Source organism: Perognathus longimembris, chromosome 4, assembly GCF_023159225.1.
Source record: "Perognathus longimembris pacificus isolate PPM17 chromosome 4, ASM2315922v1, whole genome shotgun sequence".
Taxonomy (NCBI): Eukaryota; Metazoa; Chordata; class Mammalia; order Rodentia; family Heteromyidae; genus Perognathus; species Perognathus longimembris.
In genome coordinates, this window is record NC_063164.1 from 1,764,426 (window position 1) to 1,782,242 (window position 17,817).

General features: G+C 64.6%; 1 protein-coding gene across 12 annotated transcripts in view; it reads left to right on the forward strand.

Annotated features, from left to right (window-relative positions):
* The window catches only part of Hdac4 (histone deacetylase 4), a 220,496-nt gene extending 203,492 nt beyond the window's left edge, over positions 1-17,004 (forward strand). For all 12 annotated transcript variants that reach the window (XM_048344405.1, XM_048344407.1, XM_048344406.1 and 9 more), the window contains 9 exons: positions 220-275; positions 2,389-2,476; positions 4,213-4,332; positions 5,160-5,257; positions 11,209-11,327; positions 12,530-12,663; positions 14,599-14,683; positions 15,158-15,299; positions 15,403-17,004. In XM_048344405.1, the coding sequence (XP_048200362.1) occupies positions 220-275; positions 2,389-2,476; positions 4,213-4,332; positions 5,160-5,257; positions 11,209-11,327; positions 12,530-12,663; positions 14,599-14,683; positions 15,158-15,299; positions 15,403-15,442 (882 nt within the window). In that variant the 3' untranslated portion in view covers positions 15,443-17,004. The remainder of the gene's footprint in view (positions 1-219; positions 276-2,388; positions 2,477-4,212; positions 4,333-5,159; positions 5,258-11,208; positions 11,328-12,529; positions 12,664-14,598; positions 14,684-15,157; positions 15,300-15,402) is intronic.
* The last annotated feature ends 813 nt before the right edge of the window (positions 17,005-17,817 follow it).

Sequence of the window (17,817 nt, forward strand, 5' to 3'; positions counted from 1 at the left end):
GTGTAGGCCCCTCCGTGTCCACCCCGGGAGGGGGGCTGGGCGAGGGCAGGGTGGGGGTGCCGGCCCCTCCGTGTCCACCCCGGGAGGGGGGCTGGCGAGGGCAGGGCTGTGGCAGGCGCATCCGTGTCGGGGGCACCTTCTCCGGCACCCGAGTGTGTCACGAGGTTCTCGTCTGCACAGCCTGCCCTCTCTCACCGTCTCCCCGTCTGGTGTTCACAGAACGGCTTTGCTGTGGTCCGCCCCCCAGGACACCACGCTGAGGAGAGCACCCCCATGTGAGTGACGGCGGGGGGAGGCGGGGACCGCCCCCGGGGAGCCCCCCGCCTTGAGCGCGTCTCCGGCACCAGCCCACGGCCGGGGCGGGTCGCTAGCCCAGGGCCCCCGGGTGGGTGCAGAGCCCGGGCGCCAAGGCCGCCGGCCTCCCTGGAGGAAGGGAGGACGAGACGGGCGGGGCAGGGGATGGCGTGGGGGGCCCTGGGGACGCCGGCCGGAGGAATCACAGGGGGCCGCCTCTCGTTTGGGAGAGGAAGCGGGTTCACGCGGCCCTGCTCTCCAGCGCTCACCGCCCGCCCTGCGGGTCACTTCACGCGTGGCCTCGCCGCTGCTGACTGGCGGGGCCTAACCAGGCCGTGGCAGCACGGTCACCCTGACCATTGGCATCAGGACGCGGGGCAGGTGGCGCGGGGCCGCTCGCACCCGTGGCCGGTGCAGGCCGCCGGACAAGGCCAGCGTGGGCCTCGGGCCTTTGCCAGCGAGGGGGCGCGACGCCCGGCTGTCAGGGCACGCTGTCTCCAGGGGCCCCGAAGACCTGCAGTTGTGCGGTCAGCAGTGGGCGGGGTACGCGCAGGGCAGCCCGGGCAGCTGACGAAACTGAGGCTGGAGCCACTGCTGCTTTTGTCCAGCCCCATCTCTCAGCCTGCGCCTTGATCTGTCAAGGAAGACCGCCTTCGGTTACAGCTGAAGGTCCCAGGAGATGTCTTAGAATATGGGGAATTAAGCGCGGGCCGCTATTGGTAGACCTGTCACCCCTGAGGTGGCAGTGACTGTCGGGGTAGGAGAGAGTGACCGCAAACATGGGGGCCAAGTTCCTCACCATGGGTACACTGGGAATCAAACATGACCCTGGTGTGTGTCTGTTTGCCCATGTGCTGGGTGTGCCTCACGATTGTGTGTGTGTGTGTGTGTGTGTCCACATTTGCGGTGTGCGTATCTGCATACACAGCTGAATCATGTGTTCCTCTGCGTTTTGTATATGTGTATTACACATTGTATATGATGCACGTGTCTATATCTAGTGTATGTGTGATGTATGTACATTTGTGTACCTGTCTATAATGTATGGCTACGTCTGGTACACGTGTGTTTCCATGTTAGTGTTTGTCTACATACTGTAGTATGTGACTGTATCTTTGCTGTATGTTTTTTTTTTTATTTCTGAACTTCTACCCCCAAAACATGAGTCTATACAGCAGTCATACAAAAACAATTCAAACATAGCCTCCTGCACTGACACAGGAGTTGTACCTGGGATTTCCAAACAGTATGCGTGCTTATTTGTGCCTCACTGTTTCTGTATGGTGTGTGCATATGTGTGCCTGTGTCTATGTAGCTGCATAGTTTGTGTGCATCTGTGTGGTAAGTATATTTGTTTATATGTGCTTGTGTGTGTATATTTATATATTTGTTCCTGTGTGTAGAGCTGTACAGTGTATGTAAATTTGTGTATGTGTATATGCCTTCCGTGCTTTTCTCTGCTGTGTGCATCTTCGTGGTACATATGTGTATTTTTGCTGTGTATGCATGCATGTGTACATGTGTGGTATGAGTATATTTGGTGTTTGTGCATGTTTATCTGTGTGCTTGTGCGTGGTGTGTTTTATATGTGGTGTGCATATGTGTACTTGTGTCTGCATGTTTGTGTGATGTGTGTATCTCTAGTGTATGAATGCGTACGTTTATATCTGCATATGTGTCTGTATATCTAGGTGGTGTGTGTCCATCTGATCTGTGTTGTGGGTGCATGGGTTTGTGTCTGTGTATCTTAGCTGTCTCTGGTGTGTGGTGTGGGTGCCTGTGTATGTCTGTGTATGTACATATATGTGTGTGTCAGCAGATCTGAGTGGCGTGTGTCTCTGTGGTACATGTGTGTACCTGCACATCTCTGTGGGGGGGTGTGTATGTGTGTGTCTCCTTGTGTGTCTGTGTGTTCACTTGTCATTGGCCAGTCACTATCAGTTAAAGTTGGTCATCCCCTTCCTCAGCTGGCTTCCACCAGAACCCTCCAGAAAGAATCTCTTCCTGGACTCTGGATGGTTGGGCTGCGAGTGGTGTAGAAACAGGAAAGCAGGCACATTTTGCCCTCGTCCTGATGCCCTTCTCCTTCCTCAGGGGGTTTTGCTACTTCAACTCAGTGGCAGTTGCAGCCAAACTTCTCCAGCTGAGGCTGAATGTGAGCAAGATCCTCATCGTGGACTGGGTGAGTGGCCGAGTGGCCCCGCCTCCCGGGGGGAGGGCCTTGACTGGGTGAGTGGCCCCGCCTCCTGGGGGGAGGGCCTTGACTGGCTGAGTGGCCCCGCCTCCCGGGGGGAGGGCCTTGACTGGGTGAGTGGCCCCACCTCCCGGGGGGAGGGCCTTGACTGGGTGAGTGGCCCCGCCTCCCGGGGGGAGGGCCTTGACTGGGTGAGTGGCCCCGCCTCCCAGGGGGAGGGCCTTGACTGGCTGAGTGGCCCCGCCTCCCGGGGGGAGGGCCTTGACTGGGTGAGTGGCCCCGCCTCCCGGGGGGAGGGCCTTGACTGGGTGAGTGGCCTCGCCTCCCAGGGGGAGGGCCTTGACTGGGTGAGTGGGCCCACCTGCGGGGGGGTGGGGGGGTGGGGAGAGGGCCCCCTGTGCCTGTCTCCTGGGTAGAGAGCTGGCCGGGGTGGATCTTCACCTCCACTCATCCTGGATCTTAGGGGGCGGAACTTTCTGGAAACCATGTCAGAGATCAGCAGAGGGGTGGGTTCGTGGCTTCTGCCAGGGTGTGTGGGCTCCGACCTGCGGTGGAGAGGCCTCAGGGTCGAGAGTATGGTCGGGACTGAGCCTCGGCATCTGGTCTGCACCTGTGGCCCTGCCCAGCTGCCCGCGGCGCTCGGTTCTCAGCCTGCTCTGCTTGCGTGCCTGGCGGGTACTACAAGGAGCGCTGAGCCTGCCTTCCTGGGGGAGGCTCCGCCCTGCTGCCCCACCACAGCTGCCTCTTCACATGAGCCCCCAGAGCTGGAAATGAATATTCAGAGCGCTCATTCCCATGGTGCTCTTAGAGCAGCATGCATGAATGCACGCGCGCACACACGCACACGCACACACCCCTTTCACTTTGGTATTTGTGACTTATTCCACACATGCTAAAGGCAAAAGAGCGGGTACATTGGGTGGGCTGATTGGTGTTGCAAAAAGCTTTTCCACCTTGAGAAAAGGAAAAAGTTCAAGTCAGGAGAGAAGCCAGCGCCCAGTCTGTAGGCAGCGGGTTCCCGCCCTGCCGGGGTAACAGGCAGAGCAAGGCAGGGACGGTCTTCCTCCTCCAGCTGGACCGTGACCGGCAGCACTGAGAGCCCCCGGCCCTCAGCGCGGGGAGAGATGCCCAGAGACAGCACTGCAGTGCAGCTGGCGCCGGAGCGGGCCCAGCCACGCGCCGGCCACGTGCGAGCCGTGTGCTGGGGACAGCCCAGCGGGCCCAGCCGTGTGCGAGCCGTGTGCTGGGGCTGCCTAGCAAGCTTAGTGTGTCCTGGAGTTGACTCTGTGGCCATCCTGTGGCAAATGCATATGGTGGTGCCCCCGGCTCCTCTGGGTGTAGAGCCAGTAGGCCCAGCCCCGCACCGACCATCCGTCGTGAGTTCTTACTCTTCCACCTAGACAAGACTGCACTTCCACATTTCTATACTACATAATCAACCCCTGAAAATGGCTCCCAGCTGCCCCCACACACGCTTGTGTAAAGCGGGGCTGCCCCGCCCCCATGGTCCAGGACAAGGATGGGCACAGCCCCGCAGGCATCCAGCGGCTCACGATTCGGCAGCCCTGCGGGGGCCCCGGCCCACCCGGCAGGGCCAGGCTATTCCCCAGAGGAGGCCGCCGCCCCGGGGCGCGGAGGGGGCCGGCTGAGCAGTGAGGGCCATGGTCTGAGGCCCGCGGCCTGACCTGCCCCCCCCACCCCCCCGCCCCCGCCGGGTCTCTCAGGATGTGCACCACGGGAACGGAACCCAGCAAGCTTTCTACAGCGACCCCAACGTCCTCTACGTGTCCCTGCACCGCTACGACGACGGGAACTTCTTTCCGGGCAGCGGAGCGCCTGACGAGGTAGGTACAAGGTTGAGATGGGGGCTGTGGGCTTTGGGATTGAGCCCCGTGACCCCCTGGAGAACGGGGCGCACACTGGCCCACCGCAGAAGGGGCCTCGGCTCGCAGAGGCCAGTGCCGGCCCGGATCTCACCACAGGGGGCCAGGGGCCTGGAGTTTGCCTCACACACGAGTAGAAAGGCGAGTCCCCCTCCAGCCTAGGCCCCCTGACGTGTGTGTGCCCGCGCATCCAGCCGTGCACTCTCCTCCAAGAAAGCCGGGGCTCTGCACTGAGGCGCCACGCCCAGCTGCATCTTCATGGCGGCCTCTGCGGGAATGCCCGTCCCTCCGTCCTGGCTGTCCACTGCTGTGTGTGAGCCCCGCGTGGCAGGTCACACACACACACACACACACACACACACACAGTCAGTGAGTGCAGAGGCCGCAGTACAGTACAGGCTCTCCCTCCCTGGCTCTCGTCGCTTACGAGGAAGGAACAGAGTCCTCTTTCTGGAGACCCCTCCGGTTAGCATGTGGCAATGGCACAGGTGGGCAGGTCCTTCGGAGGTCCCCGAGAGGAGCCCCTGTGGCCCCAGGACAGAGGGGGCTCGCCACACTTCCCACAGGGGCACAGGCCCCGAGACCCGAAGCGTTCCGCGGAAATGGCGCCGTCCTTGACGCGAGCTCATGGGCCTTGGGTGCCCGGCCTCGCATCCTAACGAATGCGTGGGTCCGGGACACCCAGGCAGACCCCGCAGGTGCTGCCAGCTGGGACACAGCGCGCGTGCCCCCTACGGTGGGTATTCCTGCTGCGGGATCTGTGACACGAATTTCTCTCCTGGCCGCAGGTGGGCACGGGGCCAGGCGTGGGCTTCAATGTCAACATGGCTTTCACGGGCGGCCTGGACCCCCCCATGGGAGACACAGAGTACTTGGCAGCCTTCAGGTGAGTCCCCAGTCTCGGTGGCCCCCCTTTCGGTCCACGGGAGCTGTGTGAGCACTTGTGAACTTGTCCGTGGGGTGGACGGGGCTCCGCCTTCGGCGCCCACCACGGCCTGCGGGACTGCTCCGTGTCTGCGCGTGAGGCAGAGCCCAGGAGTCCCACGCCACCCCGAGGGAGAAGCGGGGCGGGGAGGCAGGGCCGCGCAGCGCTGGAACACGCCGCTAACCGGGAGCACCGAGGTGGAATCTTAGAAGCCGCACTGTCCCCCAGTCTTCCTTTCACACGCCTTTTTCGGGCCGCTGTAGAATGGAAAGAAGTCACTTCTTTGTTCACGTAAACACTGAAAGTCAGCCCTCACACCCCTTCCTTCCATCACCCTCGTCCTTAAGATCACAGCCACAGCGCGATCATTTCCAGAACTCAGTGTGTGCTTGTCACGCGATGGTAGAGGAATCTCTGTCCACCAGGAGGAGCCGGCCTGACGGTGCTGAGCACCCGGGGAGCCCTGGGGGAGCTCCAGGTGGGCAGTTCCGGGGCCTGTGGGAGGGGCTGGCGGTGCGGCTGGCCCCAGAGACCTCGGTTGGGTCTTGGCAAAGGACACGGTGCATTGTGGTCCAGAACCCACTTAGCCTCCAGAGATCACCAGAATCCTCTAAGTCTGGGGTTTGGTCCTGCTTACGTGTGTACGCGTGCCGTGTCTGGGCACATATCTGTGTAACTAGTTGCATACGTGTTTATGAGACGCGCTTCTGGAACATGTAAGTGCACGTGTCTGTGGGCGTGTCAAAGGCTTTGCCTCGTATTCTGCCATGTGCACCTCTCCGCGTCCTCTTGCTGGTGTGGACTGGGGTCCTGGCCGCAGCCCACTAGAAGGGTGGGTGGGAGGCGGTCCCGGCACAGGCCTCCTGCTGTGGGCCTGGCCTGCTGCCGGCCCTCAGTTGCATATAGCAGTAATGGGCCCTCCGGTTACAGCAAGGCAGAAGTGGGCCACGTGGCCGGTGAGTCACGTGCAGATGCAGACACCCGGCCTGAGCGGCCCTGGCCTCCTACTGGAGACGCCCGCGGCCCCAGGCCGCACGTCGTGAACCCAGGCCGCAGCTGCCGCCTCCTCCGCACGCCAGCCCTCGCCTCTGGCACTTCTCTAGCGCGCCAGCTGTTCTTTCACCGTGGGGTAAGCGTGGAGGCAGCCGGACCTAGACCAGGTCCAGAGGAGACGCGGGCCTTCCTGGGGGCTTCTGGCTCACCTGGCTGGCCTGTGAGGTGAACCTTCTCCCCATCGCATCTGACTCCTGCCCCAGTGCGTGCGTGCGTGATGATCCCTTACCCCCTGCCCAGTGCGTGCGTGACGGTCCCTTACCCCCTGCCCAGTGCGTGCGTGACGGTCCCTTACCCACTGCCCAGTGCGTGCGTGACGGTCCCTTACCCACTGCCCAGTGCGTGCGTGCGTGACGATCCCTTACCCACAGCCCAGTGCGTGCGTGACGATCCCTTACCCACTGCCCAATGCGTGCGTGACGGTCCCTTACCCACTGCCCCATGCGTGTGTGCGTGACAATCCCTTACCCACTGCCCAGTGCATGATGATCCCTTACCCACTGCCCAGTGTGTGCGTGACGGTCCCTTACCCACTGCCCAGTGCATGATGATCCCTTACCCACTGCCCCATGCGTGTGTGCATGACGATCCCTTACCCACTGCCCAGTGCATGATGATCCCTTACCCACTGCCCCATGCGTGTGTGCATGACGATCCCTTACCCACTGCCCAGTGCATGATGATCCCTTACCCACTGCCCAGTGTGTGCGTGACGGTCCCTTACCCCCTGCACGTTGCAAAGCTTCAATAGCTTCTTTGAAAAGGAAAATTGTTTGAGGGCTTTTTTTATTATTATTTTAATGTAGAGGAGCGCTTTGAAGTTTACAATTTATGGTTCCCTGGGCATGGGGCTGGGGAAGAAGGGTCAGGCTCCCCGCCCCCTCTCCTCTCCGCTCCCCCTTTCTGTGGCCCCTCGGGACAGTGCGTGCCTCAAAGGCAGCCCCTTGTTTTCAGAGCCCTGGCCTGCCAGGTTGGGTTTTCAGGGGATCAAACCTCAGATGAAGAAAAGATAAGAAAATTGTCCCTAATGAGATCCAGAAGTTGCCAGCACTTTCTCCTCCGGCCCAGAGACTTGAAGAAAAGGGATCTTAATTCAAACCAGTCTCGGGGCCAGACGCGGCTTTGAAGTGCGCCGTGGGCCTGGACGCGGAGAGTGATGCATGGTCCTTCACCCTCGCGTCCCTGCCGCCCGCGTCGGCCACACGGCCCTCCGCCGCCCGGCGCTGCCGGCCCGCGCGGTGTCGGAAGGGCGTCCGCCCTGGGGGCCCCCCGGGGCGCTCTGACGGGCGCAGCTGGTCCCGGCGTGGACGCTGGCCCCCCACCCGGGGCAGGCGGCAGTGGCCCTCACGGGGCGACGGGGTGAAGGCTGGTGCGCAGACGCCCGCTGCTGCCGCCCTGCGTCCCCGCGGAGCCGCACGCACACGGGGCCCGCCTCTCACTAGCCCGGTCTTGGGGTACCGCCACAGGCCCCTGCCGTGTCCCGGACAGCGGCGTGCCCGCGGGCCACGTCCGCGCCCCAGGCTGCCTCCTTTCCAGTGGCAGTCCTGCTCGGAAGGCCAGCCCAGGCCCTGGGGGTTCGTCTGAAGACCCGAGGGAGGGGTCGCACCTCAGCTCGGGGCCTTGCACCGGGCAAGCGCTCCCGACGTGAGCCACACCGCTTCTGCTTGTGATGTCTTCCAGACAGGGCCCTGCGCGTTCGCAGACCCGAGTCCTCACACTTCTGCCTCCAAAGACACTGGGGTCACCGGTGTCGACCGTCATGCCCACATTGTTTTTGAGACAGGGACTCGCTGACTCTTTTGCCTGGGCTAGCCTGGAATCTCTATCCTCCTGAGTTGCTGTGGTTAGACACACACTGACTGCCCGCTGTTGATCTGAGGACTTGACAGGATTTTAGAAATAAAACACACAAGCAAAGAAGTTTGGCACGGGTATCTGAGAGGAGAGGGACACTCCCCAGGGATGCCTGACCCTGATCCTGGGAGCTTCTGGGGACTGATGGGTGGATCTACCTTCTGAGTGAAAGATGCAGCCTCGGCTAGCGCGGCCCAGGCCGAGTCCGGGTGCCAGAAACGGTGAGGGAGCCCAGAGAGGAAGGGCGCCAGTGCGGTGGGCCTGGCCGGGCCCAGCGAGTTCCTGGGCCCTGGCTGGAGGAAGGTGCGTTCGTCAGCTGGAGAGCGGCTTTCCGATGGGGGCAGCGCTTTGTGACCGTGATTGTAGAAACGCAGGTGTCCACCGGCCGGCCCCTGGGGACTCGGGAAGGAGCGAGACGCTCGGCGTGAGGCGCGGAGACGCGGCTTCCGGGCCGCGGAGGGGAGGCGTGGCGGGCGAAGCCGGCGGTGTCCACGCTCCGCGCCCGGGCTTGGGCTCCCTGTGCCCGGCGGAGGCCACGCCCAAGGCTGCTGCGGCCACAGCCGCCCTCCGTGGCCCCAGGGACGCTTGGTGTGAACTTGGCTTCATGATGGCTTTCACAGGACTTGCTCTGGAGTGGGGATTAGAAATTAAGTAGCTCAGCACCACTTCAAAGCGGAGCGCTAAAGCCTACCACATGCCCTGGCTTCAAAGCAGCAGCGGCCGCGGGGCTTTGTCAGCGACCGCGTCTGTGGTTTTCCTTGAAAGAATGTCCTGCTTTAAAACCATGCCAAAGCCCTAACTGGAACTGCTTTTCCGCCTGAAGAAAGGTCTGGGCGTTACAGCCGCAGACACCGGTCTTCCTGGAGAGCGGGAAGGGCGGCCGCACTCCGTACTGCCATGCGGCAGGCCTCAGCCTGCCGCGGGCACCCTTGGAGCGAGGGGCTCCCCGTGACACGGAGGCCTCAGCCTGCCGCGGGCACCCTTGGAGCGAGGGGCTCCCCGTGACACGGAGGCCTCAGCCTGCCGCGGGCACCCTTGGAGCGAGGGGCTCCCCGTGACACGGAGGCCTCAGCCTGCCGCGGGCACCCTTGGAGCGAGGGGCTCCCCGTGACACGGAGGCCTCAGCCTGCCGCGGGCACCCTTGGAGCGAGGGGCTCCCCGTGACACGGAGGCCTCAGCCTGCCGCGGGCACCCTTGGAGCGAGGGGCTCCCCGTGACACGGAGGCCTCAGCCTGCCGCGGGCACCCTTGGAGCGAGGGGCTCCCCGTGACACGGAGGCCTCAGCCTGCCGCGGGCGCCTTGGAGCGAGGGGCTCCCCGTGACACGGAGGCCTCAGCCTGCCGCGGGCACCCTTGGAGCGAGGGGCTCCCCGTGACACGGAGGCCTCAGCCTGCCGCGGGCGCCTTGGAGCGAGGGGCTCCCCGTGACACGGAGGGCGGGCCTGCCGCGGGCGCCTTGGAGCGAGGGGCTCCCCGTGACACGGAGGCCTCAGCCTGCCGCGGGCACCTTGGAGCGAGGGGCTCCCCGTGACACGGAGGCCTCAGCCTGCCGCGGGCACCCTTGGAGCGAGGGGCTCCCCGTGACACGGAGGGCGGGCCTGCCGCGGGCGCCTTGGAGCGAGGGGCTCCCCGTGACACGGAGGCCTCAGCCTGCCGCGGGCGCCTTGGAGCGAGGGGCTCCCCGTGACACGGAGGCCTCAGCCTGCCGCGGGCACCCTTGGAGCGAGGGGCTCCCCGTGACACGGAGGGCGGGCCTGCCGCGGGCGCCTTGGAGCTAGGGGCTCCCCGTGACACGGAGGCCTCAGCCTGCCGCGGGCGCCTTGGAGCGAGGGGCTCCCCGTGACACAGAGGGCTTGGAGAGATTGGTTTTGCTGAATGAACTAACTGAGGCTATTGTGCTTCTCTCATGAGCTCCACGCCCCACCCTGAAGGACAGGACAGGAGCTGTGTAGGTGGGCGTGGGTCAGATCTGCCGTTGACGTCCCTGTGAGTCCCCCAAAGTCGGGCCGCCGTCCCAGGGCAGGGCGGCTTCAGGTGGCCCTGCCCAAGACCTGACCTCAATCCTCGCCTGTGGGCGGCTGGCAGAGAAAGGTGCCGGCCCTGCCGTGGGCCCGGAGCCCCGAGGGGCGAACTGCACAGGCCCCTTCTTGAGCCTGGCCTGTGAGGGGTGCCTCTTCTCTTGCCTTTGGGGATCAGGGCATCTGATCACTTTCACCCCCAAACGCAAGGGGGTCTGGGGTAGGCCTGCAACCCGGAGCCCCTGCTGAGGCGCCCCAGGGAGTTCCGGCCTCAGCCGAGGCTCCCGGTGTCCGCAGTGGGATTTCACTGGCACCGGAGGCCGGGGAAGAGGTGAGCTGTTGAGGGTTGTCGTCGCGTGGGCGCCGTGGCAGGAGGGACCTGGCGTGCGGGGCCAAGGGAGGCACGGGGCCCAGGCGCCGAGAGAAGGCTCGGCGGCCAGCCACGACCGCGAGCCTCGAGGGAGCTGCCGAGAGCCTGTGCCCTTGCAGGGCCGAGCCCACGGTGATCTCTCAAGGGCCGCGTCTTGCTGTGGCCCAGTGGGGCCTCATTGTTGAACTCTTGTGTGGGGTTTGCGTTTTCCAGAGAGTTCTCTTAAAGGGGTGGCCGGCTTCCCCCGTCGCCGTCGTAGGTCTCTTGTTGGCTCCCCTCAGCCTTCACCTGTGCCGGAGGCCCTCTGGGCGCCCTGTGTGGGCTCTGCACTGTCACGGGGCGTGTGGCCCGCCGTGGACACTGCCCCTCCCCCGGCCTCTGGCGGGCTGAGCCCGTGCGGTGACCACCGGCCCCCACGAGGTCCCGCGCGGCCCCTCGGCGGAGCTGCCGTGGCGCGTGTCCCCGGACTTGCCGCTGTGCAGTGCGCCCCTCGGGCCTGAGCTGACCTGCTCCTGAGGGACGGCCCTCGGGCCCCACCCCACGGGCCTCCAAGGGCCCCGTTGCCGTCTCTGCCCAGCCCCTCAGCTGGCTCCCAACACCTTCTCCTGCCCCTTGCAGAACGGTGGTCATGCCCATCGCCAACGAGTTTGCCCCGGATGTGGTGCTGGTGTCGTCGGGCTTCGACGCTGTGGAGGGCCACCCGACGCCCCTCGGGGGGTACAACCTGTCTGCCAAATGTAAGTGGTCGGCGTCGAGGTCCGGGCTCCACCTGCGCCCCAGTGCGTGCGGCGCGCTTGCAGTCGGGCAGCCCCAGTCCAGGACGGCAGCTTGGGCTCTGCCCGTGGGGCTCCCTCCTCGTGTCTCCAACCCTCCCCAGAGCTGCCACGGGCCCCGTGTTGTGTTGGGTTCTGTTCTCTGAAGCTGCCGCGACTCCAGGCCTCGGAGCGTGCCTGCCTGGTGCTAGAGGAGGGGCCCCGGGCATAGCGGGAGCGGCTGCGGAGCTGAGCGGGGGCCCCGGGCGTAGCGGGAGGGGCTGCGGAGCTGAGCGGGGGCCCCGGTGCAGTGTGAGGAGCGCGGGCGTAGCGGGAGGGGCTGCGGAGCTGAGCGGGGGCCCCAGTGCAGTGTGAGCTCCGCAGCGTACGTTCCGCCGCAGAAGGAACCACGCTGCACCGAGAAGGAAGGCCACAGGTCGCCTGGCCTCGTGGCGGCGGTCCTTGGCCTCCTCCCCCTCCCTCACTGGCCCTCGTACCGGGCAGCGGCTGTGGGCACCAGAGGCTGCCCCGGGGGTGCTGTGCCGCAGCGCTCCCCCAGCCCGCCTGCCCCCGGGCTGCAGGCGATGACGGAGCCAGTGAGGGCCCTCGCTCCTGCCTGCCGTGCCGGCGGCCACGTCCTGGGCATCTTCCTTGATCACCAGGGGGCCGACCCGCGCCCACGCCCGCGGGGACAGGCGTGCAGCCTGGCGCAGGGCGGGTCTGCCCGGGAGTCCAGCGTGGCGACCGCGGGGTGTGGCGAGGTCCTCCCGCTGGCTGCGGGTGGTGCTGGCCGTGTCTGCCGGGCTGGCTGCTCTGCGCGGGGAAGGCACGGGTGTGGGTGTGAGATAGCCTGCCGTGCTCCCTTGGTATTGATCGGAGTGTGCACGTGTGCACGTGCAGGGCCTGTCAGGTGCCCAGAGCGGCCAGGTTTCCTCCCAGAGGCACGTGGTGCAGGGCCTCTGGGTGGGGTTGGTGCCCTGTGCCCAACACCAGATCACACCACGGAACCCATAATTCACGCTCGAACAGAGGAACAGGAAATCCAGTAGTAGCACAGTTGAGATAAATGTAGTAAACCAAACCCGGCCCACGGCCTGCGGTGGGACCCCTACCCCTCACCTCTCCGGGAGACGGGTGCTGAGACGCAGCACGCCGCCTCCTGACCCTCTGTCCGTCCCCTGCCGCAGGCTTCGGGTACCTGACGAAGCAGCTGATGGGCCTGGCGGGCGGCCGGATCGTCCTGGCCCTCGAGGGCGGCCACGACCTGACGGCCATCTGCGACGCCTCCGAAGCGTGCGTCTCTGCTCTGCTGGGAAATGAGGTACGGAGGCCCCGGAGCGCGCGCGCACAGACGCCCGGGGCTGGGCTGGGGCGGGCGGAGGGGTGGGGTGGGGGTGGCACTCGTGTGTGCCGATGGGGTGGAAGGCTTACTTCTTCCCTGCTCACTCCCCGGGGACAGCGGGGCTCTCTAGGGTCCTCTGCAGGTGTGGGTTGGCGTCACAGGCTCCCCGAGGCGTGGGGCGGAGGCCCTCTTCCCGGCAGCACCGGCTGCCATCGGGGTGACGCCTGGGTCCCTGGGCAGGGTCCCCGGCACCGCAGGACAAAGTCGGGGAAAACCTTGAGCCCAGGCACTGGGACGGGCTCCTGGGCCAGAGAAGAGTGAGGCCCGCGTCGCTCGTGGGGTCCCAGTGTCCAGAGCGTGCCACACAGCTGGCGTGCTTCCAGACGGGGGCGTGCGTGCCTATCCCCGCGTGTGCGACCCCAAAGCGCGGCTCCCCGTGGTGCCAGCGTGGGTCAGAAAGGAGCCGCACGGACGTGGGGACACCAGCGTCACCTCACCCAGGACGCCTGGGGCACCCAGCACCCCAGACACGGCCAGGCTCCCGCCACCCCCGGGGCCCCGTCCTGCAGAGCCAGTGCTCCTCAGGCTGCCTCGGGGCTGCACCCGGCCCCACTTGAGCGGCAGACACTGGCGTCGCGATGAGCTGTCCCCGGTCTCCTGGGGGTTCACGGGAAGAGGACCGGCGGCGCTGAGGCCTGTGGTGACTGACTGGCCTCCACCCTGCCCCCTCTCGGTGCCCCGCCAGACGTGCTGTGCGGAGCTGGGAGGGACACCCCGGTGTTCCACAGCCTAGGGTGTGGGCGGCTCCTCCTGAGGATGAGGTCTGTGCCGGCGTCGTTGGTGGACGCCGGCCGTGCTGGGACTCCCACAGCTGGCCTCCGCAGGGGCACCCAGCAATCCCCGGGGGCGGGGGGGCCGGGGAGAGGCAGCAGAGGGAAGGAGGAGGGTGGGACGCGGGGTAAGATGCACTAAGGGCACAGGCGCGCGTGCCAGCCCCCGGGGGGCTCCGTGCTCACCGGAGCGCCGTGGTCCCTTCTTGCACACGCCCAGCCAGTGTGGACCGCGGCTGTCCCCTTGCACCTTGAAACCAGGCGGACTCAGGGTGGCTTTTTCTTCCTCCGCCCAGAAACAGCTGAGAGCACCGTGTAGCCTTACCAGCTGTCTTTCCCGCTCACCTCTCTCCACCCGCTCCTGTAGGTTTGTCCACTTCCTTGAGGTGTTTTGATTCCTGGTTTTGGTTTTGGTTTGTTTGGTTTGTTTCTCGTGCAGGTCCTGGGTTTTGAACTCAAGGCCCTGATCTTTCTTGCTCAAGGCTAGCATGCTACCACTTGAGCCAGGACGCCACTGTCAGCTTTTGGGTGGTTAGTTGGAAACGACAGGCTCGTGGACGTTCCTGCCCAGGCTGGCTTCAAGCCCCGCCCTCAGAGCTCGGGCTCCCGGGTAGGAGGAGAGGCGTGAGTGCTGGGACGGCCTGATTGTAGGTGTCTCGTTGGTTCTCTAGCCGACCTGCTGCACGTGTTCCTTTGCCCCTCGGTTTGCCTACAAACCTGGGCCCGGCACACAGGCGTGTGCTTGCTTCTTCCGTTACCTGCTCAGGGCCCCTCCTCCCTGGAGCGACCCTGTCCATTCGCAGTGTGCCGCGGACCCCAGCCCTGGGCTCAGCCATGGCGGGAACCACTTCCTTCCTTCTCTTAAGAACCCACGGACACGCTTCATAGTCCCCCTAGGGTGCTGCGGAATAGCCGTCCCTTATCGGTACCCCAGCCACAGTTGACGCTGCAGGGCTGCTTTGTCTTCCGGAAGATGCCAGAGAGTGTGCCCCGCGGGCAGATGCCGGCCCTGGACGAGCTGTGGTAGCGCAGGGGACTGCGCTGCCGCCTTGACGGCCCCTGCACGTTTCAATCTCTCCTCCAGCTCGAGCCTCTGCCGGAAAAGGTTGTGCAGCAGAGACCCAACACCAACGCGGTCCGCTCCATGGAGAAGGTCATGGAGGTCCACAGTAAGTTGCTCGCTGGGTGTCGACGGGTGCCGTCCTGGGGGGACCCCGCGGCACCCCGGCCTTCTCCGGGCTCTGCCCACAATACCCTGGCCCACTCCACGCCGCGGCGGCTTCCGTAGGCCTGCCGCCTCCCCCCCCCCACCCCCCCCCACCCCCACCCCCCGGCGCCCTGGCATCTGCAGGTCAGAAGGGCCGGGGCTCAGGCAGCCGTGTGGGGCCGTTTGGCCCCCGGTCCCCAGCAGCGGGGTGGCCTGTGCTGTGCGCCCGCGGTCCCGGCCTGGCCCCCCGGCTCTGCAGAGACCCCGGCGACGTGGGCCCCTGTGCCGGCACGGCTTCCCGAGCAGCAGGTCGCGGGCCCGGGGGATCCGGCAGCCCTCCGGCCCGGAGCAGCGCAGCGCGCTCGGTGGGCCGTCCCGCCCGGCCCGCCTGGCAGGGGTGCCCAGCGCCGTGCCCTCCTCCCCCCCGCCCACCCAGGCAAGTACTGGCGCTGCCTGCCGCGCCTGGCCTCCACCGTGGGACACTCCCTGATCGAGGCGCAGAAGTGCGAGAACGAGGAGGCCGAGACGGTCACCGCCATGGCCTCGCTGTCGGTGGGCGTGAAGCCGGCCGAGAAGAGGTGAGCCCCCGTCCGCGCCCTCCCCCCACCCCCCCGGGTCTGCCCAGGGGCGCGGGTCCCGCCTCGTCCGCCGGCAGCCCATCGCGCCCTCTCCTCCCCGCAGGCCGGACGAGGAGCCCATGGAGGAGGAGCCCCCGCTGTAGCGGCCCGGAAGCTGCTCTTCTCTCACGTGTTTGTCTGTCTTGAAGCTCAGCCAAGAAACTTTCCCGGGTCACTCCTGCGCCCGCCGCGGCGGTGCCCTCCGAGCAGGGCCGGCCGCCAGGCGTGCGGCGGCGGCGGGAGGCCTTCCCGCCGCCCCAGACCGGGACGGCGCGGGCTGCACGCGCCCGCGGGGCGTGGCGGGCACACGGAGCGCGCGACGCGTGCGCCGAGTCCGCCCGCGCACGCGCGGAAGCCAAGCACACGCCCGCGGTTCCCTCGGGAGCGCGAAGGGAGGAGCCTGTGGGGACTTGACCGGAAGAAGAGAGCGAGGAAATCCGAGGTCTCCCGAGACACAACGAACTTGACTAAAACTGGTGCTCACAGCGTGATTCTCACCCACGATCCCACAGTCTCCGCGTAGACCACTCAACTCATCCCGTAGGCTTTTCTTAAGAAAATAACCCCGACACCCCCGGTCGTTGTCTGTGGCTCTGGCCCGGCCGCGGGCCTGGGCGGGGAGCTGCGGGGGTTCGCGGCCGGCGGGGGAGAGGACAGAGCTACTGGGCCTTTCAAGGAAAAACTGGACAGAATGGAAACGTGAGCCTGGAAGTCGGCTTGAGCGTCTCAAAGCCATCGGAAGATGCGAGTTTGTGCCTTTTTTTTTTATTGCTCTGATGGATTTTTGTGGCTGGGTTTTCTGAAGTCTGAGGGACGATGCCTTAAAAAAAAAAAAACCAACAAAAAACACACAAAAGAAGTGGGGACGTTTCCCTGTGGCAGGTGCAGCCTGCGTCCCGGCCGGGCGGGGGCCTTGTCGGGCTTCATTGCCGTGTGAAGAAGTGGAGGTCGTGCCGGAGAAGCGGCAGACACTGTCGGGGCCCGAGGCCCCGCGCGTTTAGACGCATCCAAAGTGTTCTTTCCTCCTACGTCGCGTCGCCAGTGAGCATCTCCGTCTGTCGTAAGCATGTCGCCGGCACACTGCGGTGTTGCGATCGGAATGCTTTTTATTAAAAGCAAGTAGCATGAAGTATTGCTTAAATTTTAGGTATAAATATATATATATATGTATAATATATATTCCAATGTATTCCGAGCTAAGAAACTTGATTCTTACAAGATCTTGATAAAATATTTATAATGCATTTATAGAAAAAGTATATATATATCTATATATATATATATATATAGAAAGAAATGAATGCAGATTGTGAAGGTCCCTGGCCGATGGAGGACTTGGGAACTAGCTCTGAGGTGCTTACGGTGCAGGACCCAGGTTGAAGCTGGGGTTTTGGGGTCCGGATTGGCCAGCGTCCAGACCCCCTCCCCCCGCCCCACGCACCTTCCCTATCCGTTTGTACTTTTAAGTTTAATTCTTTTCTAACAGAGCCCAGCCTCTCCGAGCCTCCATGCACATATGTACCTAATGAGTTTTTATAGCAAAGAATATAAATTTGCTGTTGATTTTTGTATGAATTTTTCACACACAAAGAAGATCCTAACTAAGCATTGTTTTGTGAATTTTACATTTTTCTCCACCATTTAGCAGTTTTCTGAATGGTAATCATTTCTAAGCCTTTTTCCTTTCTGGATTTTTGCTTGTACTTTTCCCACTCGGAAGGTGTTTGTGGTTCGGCGCGGCTCCGCTCTCTGCGGCCAGGGGCTGCGTGCAGCCCGCGGGCTCCGCGCCCCGGCGGGACGAGACGCAGCCTCGTGTTTCTCAGCCCGGTCAGAGGCTGCGCTGCCCACCACACAAGTAGCATTACGAAGAGTGGGGTGCTGGCCCCCTCGGGTGCGGGTGGGCGGGCGCCGGGCACCGGGAAGTCAGCATTACACACCGCGGGCCCCTCTCCGGCCACTCGGCCGGGGCAGAGCTCCGTCTCCGGCTTTGCACGCAGCCCCGAGCCGGGCCCCACCCTTCCCGCCACACCCGTCTGGGTCGCGCCGAGGCTGCCGTCCCGCCGGCCGGCCAGGCCTCCTCTTTGCTCTTTCTCCGCGCCAGTGGCCGATGGCCGCTCTTCCTGGTAACTTATTTTCTGGCACTGGAAGCCACCGATTTCATTCCGGAGTGTGTCCGGTTCAGCCTTGGGGATGGGGTGCACGTGCTCGGTGGGGCCCCCGGAACGGGCTTCGGGGCGGGCGCAGGTTTACAGGGCAGCCGAGAGCTCGGCCACACGTGTGCCCAGACGCGTACGACGTCCTGGGTTCTCGGCCGCTGGGTGTGGGGAGCAGGACCGAGGCCGTGAGGGGTGTTTGGGGGCACCGCCAGCCCTTCCCCTCGCCCGTGGCAGTTGAGGTGACCGTGCTGGTCCCGCCGCCATGCCCTGCGCCCCGCACCTGCCCCTCAGCCTCGCGACGGGGCGGCGGGGCATCCGCCGGC